Consider the following 8,748-nt stretch of genomic DNA (forward strand, 5'->3'; position numbering starts at 1 on the left):
TATGGAGGTTCCTTAAAAAACTAAAAATAGAACTACCATACGACCCAGCAATCCCACTACTGGGCATGTACCCTGAGAAAACCATAATTCAAACAGAGGCATGTACCACAGTGTTCATTGCAGCACTATTTACAATAGCCAGGACATGGAACCAACCTAAATGTCCATCAACAGATGAATGGATAAAGCAGATGTGGCACATATATACAATGGAATATTACTCAGCTGTAAAAAGAAACGAAATTGAGTTATTTGTATTGAGGTGGATGGACCTAGAGTCTGTCATACAGAGTGAAGTAAGTCAGAAAGAGAAAAATACCATATTCTAACACATATATATGGAATCTAAAAAAAAAGAAAAAAACTGGTACTGATGAACCTAGTTGCAGAGCAGGAATAAAGATGTAGACATAGAGAATGGACTTGAGGACACAAGGTGGGAGGGGGAAGCTGGGACGAAGTAAGAGTAGCATTGACATATATACACTACCGAATGTAAAATACTTAGCTAGTGGGAAGCAGCCGCATAGCACAGGGAGATCAGCTCGGTGCTTTGTGACCACCTAGAGGGGTGGGATAGGGAGGGTGGGAGGGAGGGTTAAGAGGGAGGGGATATGGGGACATATGTGTGCATATGGCTGATTCACTTTGGTGTGCAACAGAAACTAATGCAGTATTGTGAAGCAATTATACTCCAATAAAGATCTATTAAAAAAAAATAGTGACAAGCAGTGTAAACTGCAAAGTATTGATATAATGATTTTCTTTTGTTAAGTGAACATTTTTGCTTGCACATAAACTATTTTTATGAATTTGAATCTTTATTTTTGAACTTTAGTGTCTTATTTTTTCATTTTTAAATTTTTATATCATTTTAAAAAATTACTTTCCATTTACAGTTATTACAAAGTATTGGCTCTATTCCCCATGTTGTACAATACATCCTTGAGCCTATCTTACACCCAGTAGTTTGTACCTCCCACTCCCCTACCCCTATGTTCCCCCTCTCTCCCTCCCCACTGGTAACTACTAGTTTGTTCTCTATACCTATAAGTCTGCTTCTTTTTTGCTGTATTCATTAGTTTGTTGTAATTCTTAGATTCCACATAGAAGTGATATCATACAATAAAAAAATACATATATGGAATACAGTGTTATTAACAATAGTCACCATGCTGTACGTTACATCCCCGTGACTTGTTTGTTTTATAACTGGAAGTTTGTACCTAGCAAAAGCCTTCTTGATCATTAATGTCACTGTGAGCTGTGCTGTACACACCAGTTGGAGAGGCGAGCAGGAGGAGTGGGGGCTTTGGAAGAGGCCTGAGAAACAGGCCTCTTGGTAGGTTGTTTGTATTCACCTAGGCCGAAAACAATTACTCAGCAACATGTAAATCAGAAGCTAACTTGGAGGTGATAGCGTCTACTTTGATATTATAGTGTCTGGATCCCCAGTAGGCTGAACATGCTTTTCTTCTTCTTTTTTTTTTAATGGTAAGAATACTTAACTCGAAATCTACCCTGTTAACAAATTTTGAAGCGTATGGTACAGTATCGTTGACTGTAGGTACAACGTTGTACAGCACATCTCTAGAACGTACTCATCCTGCTTACCTGAGGTTTTGGGCCCATTGATTAGTAAATACCCATTGCCCTCTCCCACTCTCCACCCGCCCAGTCCCTGGCAACCACTGTTCCACTGTTTGATCCTATGAGTTTGACTATTTTAGATACCTCATATAAGTGGAATCATGCAATATCTGTCTTTCTGTGACTGGCTTATTTCACTTATTTTAGTATGCTGTTCCAAGGTTGAACCTGCATTTTTATTTTATTTTTTATTTTTTTAAATGTTTTTTGACAGTATAATGGTTTTATTCATAAAGTTCAATATAGTATTTTAAGGGAATGTCATTTGGTGTTAAAACATCCTTTCTTATATGAAATGAGCATGATAGTAAAGAGTTGTATGTTTTAAAGTAAGTATTAGCACAGTAAAAAGTTGATAGCCTGTGTCAGTCTGCTGATATTTTGTTCATAAATCTAAAAGTCTGAACAAAGATGAGCAGACAAGAGTGGATGTCTTTTATGGGTTTGACTTGGAAGGAAAACTGTGCTGGGAAACTGAGATTATCATTATTGTAATGATTGTCGTGATTTTCATTCCTTTTGTTCCTCATAAACAAGGAGAAGCATTAAATAAGGACTGTTTTCAGAAATGTTTGGGGATTACAGAACCAAGTTCACCTGAATGTGCTAAACCACATATACTTCATGTACTACAGCAGCTTCAAAAATGTTTTTCACTTTTTTCTCAGTAATACTGGCTCACTGTAAAAAGTTAATATAGAAGTGAAAGTCCCTTCTATTTGAACGTGAATTTTTAAATGGACATTTACTAAAAGGAGATCTCAGTTTAAGGAACCCTGCCATTAGTTCCTTCAGTATTGACAAGGATCCCTCAAAACCAGAAAAGAATCCTAATTTGTTTCCTGGGTTGAGAGTTTCCTAAAATGCGGCACGCCTATGTTCATAAATGCCAAAGAAAGGAGTGATCAGAAAGGCTAGGGTTAGTTCAACCAGGCAAATCCTATTATTGAAATTTGTCTTTTGATTTACCTTATTTTTTTTTTTTGAATTTTATTTTATTTTTATTTTTTGCGGTACGCGGGCCTCTCACTGTCGTGGCCTTTCCCGTTGCGGAGCACAGGCTCCGGACGCGCAGGCTCAGCGGCCATGGCTCACGGGCCCAGCCGCTCCGCGGCGTGTGGGATCTTCCCGGACCGGGGCACGAACCCGCGTCCCCTGCATCGGCAGGCGGACTCTCAACCACTGCGCCACCAGAGAAGCCCTAATTAGTCTTACTCTTAACCACGGTTTTTTTTTCGAAGTTATTTTAGGATGTGATCAAAAGAAGAAAACAGATGTAAACCAAAATGTGTGTATAAACATATACATCACAGTTTACAAGGACTGTTGCAAGGAATTTTTTTCTAGTCTAAGGGGTATGCATAGTTATTTTCTTAAACAACTGTCTATTTTTTATGTGAAATCTTACACCTATTTGTGTTTTTCTTTGTGTATTGGCTGCCAGAAGGCTAAGAGTCAAGTTTGTGTCTAACAAGTATATAAGCATGGAGATAGATAAATAGCTAGCTAGCTAGATAATAGCATGGATGAACTTTACTGCTTGATTCATCAGTTGTCCTTTGATCTTGAAAAATAATGTAGTTTTTCCACTGGAGATTTTCTCAAAGGGGACATTCTGGGTGTTTTACCCAGCATACGCCATGGTAAGTTTCCCAGAAATCCTCTAGGACAGTTGCTCAAATGGTTCAGTTGCCTTTATTCAACTGGTGGGTCCTCTCACCTCCGTGCTGCTGTTTCTCTCTGCTTTGTTCCTTTGGACCTGTGCAAGCTCGGGCTTTGGCCACCTCCTGAGCTATTACCATCCCTGCAGGGCATCCCCCCTCCCCTGGAAATGGAATTGTCCTCTCTCCTTTCTTCCCTTTCCCTCCTCTCCCCTCCCCCTCCTCCTCCTTCTCTCTCCACTGCTTTTCTTGAAAAAATGCTCATAAGTAAAATTCTCTGCCTCCTCACACAAGGAAAGTAATGTTCCTATGTTTTCCAACTCCAATAGAAAAAAGGAAGTAGCCGTAGAGTGTGACTTAGAACTCAAGGACGTCTCCTGGGTTGATGCTTGGGATTCATCTCTTGCATGTTTGTTTGATGGTTTGAGTTTAATAATCTTAAAATATGTCCTTTTTATTTTTTTTCTAGGTGAATGTTGGATGTGTACCCAAAAAGGTAGAACTTTTATTTCTTCTTCCTTCCACACTCCTTTGACATATTTGGTAAATCATGATCAGAGTAAGAATGTTTTCAAATGTACCAGTTAAAATTCTTGCTGCAAAAAATAACTGAGAAAGCTACTAAAAGTGGCTTAAACAGTAGGATAGTTTTATTTGTTTTTAAATATCATTTATTAAGAAGCCTGGAGGAAAAAATAAAGATGCCTGGAGATAGGCAGCTTCTGAGATTGGCTTAGCACTTAAGGATATCTGAAAGAACCCTGGCTTCTCTCCATCTTTCCGCTCTGGTATCCTAGGTATGGTCAATGGTAACCCCTGCCCCCTCACAGCCAAGGATGGCTCGTGGAGCTCCAGGCAGGATGTCCTCACCCAGCACTGCCCCTGCAGATTGCTTTAGATTCTCCTGGCCAAGATGAGCTACCCCTGCAGGGGACAATGGGCAAGTGAGTGGCGTTTTCATCCAGGAAGAAGGGAGGGAGGGGCTGCTGGAGACCTGGATACTAATTGCATCATGCATACAAAGGAAATTCATCCTGGCCGTTAACCTTGTGGTTAAGTTCCCATAGTGACAAAGTTCCTGTGGGAACACAGAGGGGAGATAACCAGGAACGGAACATAGTGTCTGATCTCAAACTTCTGATGGTCTAGAAGGAACAAAGACCAGCAAAATATTTATAGTCATGGTGTAAAAGAAAAGCACTATCCATCTGCAGGGGATAACTTTTTCTCAATAGGGAGATCCAGCCAGGAAATAAAAAAGTTTATACCCCACTGTAAGCCCAAGTGCTGATACGACCAAAACCAAGTAGATGATGGTGGCAGATGGATGGATGTCCCTCCTACACGTGGCTCTGGTTAACTACATGGAACCTGGGTGACTTTGCACAGAGTGGGGTGTTTGCCTCAAGCCATCTGGTCTTTCACCTGCTCCAGGGCATCTCTGAATCAATTTTTCCCAGGGAGACTAGAATGGTTTTTCTCCTGAAAAGATGTGTCAAGATTGTCATGGGTTTTTTGTTTTATTTTGATGTTAGTAGTTTTTGTTTTTAAACAGAAATCTATTTCCCTATAAATTATCCAAGTTAAAATCATGTTATCATGTGACGTTGGGTATCTCCTGGCCACTCTAAAATTGAATTTCTCAAGTTGCTTGAATGATGTTTCTGAGGACAGTATTTGGATACCATTGTGGTAAGCAGTTGATAGAATTGCACCTCAGTTGAAAGAATCCAGCACAGTCATCAATTTATTCTTCTTTAGGCATAAAGGGAGGAAGGTACAAAGAAGGAATCAAAGGCTTGTCAAAAGTCGTGGGACTTCCCTGGTGGTGCAGTGGTTAAGAATCTGCCTGCCAATGCAGGGTACACAGGTTCGAGCCCTGGTCGGGGAAGATCCCACACACCACAGAGCAACTAACCCTGTGCGCCACAACTACTGAGCCTGTGCTCTAGAGCCCCCGAGCCACAGCTACCGAGCCTGTGTGCCACGACTACTGAAGGCCGCACGCCTAGAGCCTGTGCTCTGCAACAAGAGAAGCTACCGCAATGAGAAGCCCACGCATCACAACGAAGAGTAGCCCCCGCTCGCCACAACTAGAGAAAGCCCGCACACAGCGACGAAGACCCAAGACAGCCATAAATAAATAACTAAATAAAAGTCATGTCTCTGGCATGTCTGACAAAGAAGATGGTAGTTTGTCATCTAGAGTTCTGGATGCCAATTTCAATTCAGTTCTCATGATGATCAGTTGGTTTACAGACTATAGGCTACATCCCACAGGAGATGCATCTAACCTTTGAGTTCCAGATGTCTGATTACATATATCCTTACAGGGACATGTTGGTAGTTATATGAATCCATTTTCTTAAAGTTTCCAGTGCTCAATTTTATCTAATAGTTTCCTTCTAAATCACTTTAAAGTTACAGATGCAATTCCATTTCTTAAATTGAGCACAGAAGGCAAGGCTTAAAGAAATTTGAAACTTAAAGTGAATGTAAGCAATAGTAAATTTGAATGGAAGAACTGTGAGACATATATTCTGCTTTTACAGAGTATATGAACTGTGGAATTCAACAGTAGAAGTAATTTCCCCCAGCATTTCAGAAGTCTCACTATGAAATCTATCTGGTCATATTTCTGAAGTTTCTCTTTTAAAATGTTTAGTTTTGTTTGTAAGTTAAAGGTCAGTATCTTTTTTTTTTCCAATAAATTTATTTATTTTATTTATTTATTTTTGTCTGTGCTGGGTTTTCGTTGCTGCGCGCAGGCTTTCTGTAGTTGCGGTGAGCGGGCTTCTCATTGCAGTGGCTTCTCTTGTTGCGGAGCCCGGGCTCTAGGTGGGTGGGCTTCAGTAGTTGTGGCGCGTGGGCTTCAGTAGTTGTGGCTCGCGGGCTCTAGAGCGCAGGCTCAGTAGTTGTGGCACACAGGCTTAGTTGTTCCGGGGCATGTGGGATCTTCCTGGATCAGGGCTCGAACCTGTGTCCCCTGCATTGTCAGGCAGATTCTTAACCACTATGCCACCAGGGAAGTCCCAAAGGTCAGTATCTTTATCTAATATTATATAGTTACCTTTCTGTAGAAAAAAATTTCTCTTTTTTCTCTGGACTCATGCACTACTGTCTTGGGTACTTTTTTTTATAGGTAATGTGGAACACAGCTGTCCACTCTGAATTCATGCATGACCACGTTGATTATGGCTTTCAAAGCTGTGAGGGTAAATTCAGTTGGCGGTAAGTGTAAACGCTGAGAGGGCTCTGTTTACAAACGTACATTTTTTCTTTCATAGTGAAGTAAAGTAAGCCATAAATTTTTTGAGGGTGTATTGTGGCAAAATGCATATAACATAATCTTTTGGAGGTGATGGATATGTTTTTGGCATTGATTGCAGTGATGACATACTTATGCATATACTTATCTCTAAACTCATCAAGTTGGTACATTAAATTTGTACAGCTTTTTTTATGTCAGTCCTACATCAATAAAGTGGTTTTAAAATACACAACACAACATGAAAGGTTCATTTTAGCCCTTTTAAAGTTGTCAATTCAGTGGCATTAGGTATATTCATAGTGTTGTGCAACCAACATCCATTTCCAGATTTCCACCATCCCAAGCAGAAACAGTGTACCTGTTTAACAATCTTCCCTTGCTCCAAACCCCTGGTATCTCTATTCTGTTTTCTGTCTCTATGAATGCGACTATTCTAGGTACCTTATACAACATCTGTCCTTTTATGCCTGGCACATTTCACTTAATGTAGCACTTTTAGAATTCATCCATGCTGTGGTATGTGTCAGAATTTCTTTCCTTTTTAAGGCTGAATGCTGTTCCCTAATATTTATGTACCACACTTTGTTTCTTTATTCATCCTTCAATGGACTCCTAGGTTTTTTCCATCTCTTGTCTATTGTGAATAATGATGCTCTGAATATTGGTCTACAAGACCCTGTTTTCAGTTGTTTGTTGTTTTGGGACTATACCTAGAAGTGGAATTGCTGGGTCATATGGCAATTTATATTTAACTTTTTTTGAAGTTTTATACCTTTTATTTATTTTTTTTTATTGAGGTATAGTTGATGTACAATATTATATAAGTTTCAGATGTACAACATAGTGATTCACACCTTTTAAAGGTTTTACTCCATTTAGAGTTATTATAAAACATTGGCTATATTTCCTGTGCTGTCCAATATATTTTTGTAGCTTATTTATTTTATACGTAATAGTTTTTACCTCTTAATCCCCCATGTTTAACTTTTAAAGGAACTGCCATAAACTTTTTTTTTTTTTGGCCACGCCTTGTGGCATGCAGGATCTTAGTTCCCAACCAGGGATCGAACCTGCGCCCCATGCAGTGGAAGCATGGAGTCCTAACCACTGGACCACCAGGGGATTCCCTGCCATAAACTTTTCTAGCCATAAATTTTTTTTTAAATTTTAGCATATTCATTCATTTATCGAGCAAATAATGAGTGGCCACCATATACTAGGCACTGGGCCAAAGCAGCTCTCCTTGCCTTCTTTGCAGAAAGAAATTTACGAACCTTGCGTGCCAAGTGAACATTCTCCATAGAGTAGAATAAGGGTTCTGCACATATGGAACGCAGACGGACACAGGGGAAGGTGTGCCTGCCTTTAGAGACACTCACTCCCAGGGCTCTCGTGGGCAGTCTGATTCTCTGCTCCGGGGTGTTTAGGGTCAGAGGCCCTAGTTACGACTGAAAGAGGAGACTCCAGATCCTCAGTACTGGCTCCGGTTTCATTTCAGGGTTATAAAGGAAAAGCGGGATGCCTACGTGAGCCGCCTAAACACCATCTATCAGAATAATCTAATCAAGGTGAGCATGCCAGGTTTTGAACTTTGAGAAGAAGCTGTTCTCTGCCGGAGAACCAAATCTGGCCAGACATAGCCTTTCCATTTATCTCGTTTCTTTTCTTTCTTTTGTGATTAATGGTTTTGATATTGACCTGTAAGAATGTAAGTCGGACTCAGTAGGCCAGTCTCATTTCTATTTCTACGGAAAGTGGGACATACGTGCCTAAGTCAGCGAATCAGGTCTCACCTGATGCCTGCCTGCACCTGTCTGACCTTCCACTTAGTTCCAGAAACCAAGCACATAAGAGCCTGATTATAGAGAGAGCCTGATTATGTAACAATGTGCCAGTTCATGGATTAAAATCAGGACCATTATCTGGCTGGAAAACTGCCATAGTTCGTTGGCTCAGAACACCCTCGTCCTTGGTGGCTAAATCTACTCAGGACACCATGTTATGGTTCAGAAGGACGTTTTTTGTTGTTGTTGTTGTTTTTGTTTGTTTTTTTGCATTACGCGGCCTCTCACTGTTGTGGCCTCTCCCGTTGCGGAGCACAGGCTCCGGACGCGCAGGCTCAGCGGCCACGGCTCACGGGCCCAGCCGCTCCGCGGCACGTGGGAT

At 40.7% G+C, this 8,748-nt stretch overlaps 1 protein-coding gene across 2 annotated transcripts in view; it reads left to right on the forward strand.

Annotated features, from left to right (window-relative positions):
• GSR (glutathione-disulfide reductase) overlaps positions 1 to 8,748 on the forward strand; it is a 48,686-nt gene that overhangs the window by 10,627 nt on the left and 29,311 nt on the right. For both annotated transcript variants that reach the window (XM_007119028.3, XM_007119027.3), the window contains exons 2-4: positions 3,781 to 3,807; positions 6,454 to 6,542; positions 8,081 to 8,150. In XM_007119028.3, coding sequence (XP_007119090.2) covers positions 3,781 to 3,807; positions 6,454 to 6,542; positions 8,081 to 8,150 — 186 coding nt within the window. The remainder of the gene's footprint in view (positions 1 to 3,780; positions 3,808 to 6,453; positions 6,543 to 8,080; positions 8,151 to 8,748) is intronic.

This window comes from Physeter macrocephalus, chromosome 20, assembly GCF_002837175.3.
Source record: "Physeter macrocephalus isolate SW-GA chromosome 20, ASM283717v5, whole genome shotgun sequence".
NCBI lineage: Eukaryota > Metazoa > Chordata > Mammalia > Artiodactyla > Physeteridae > Physeter > Physeter macrocephalus.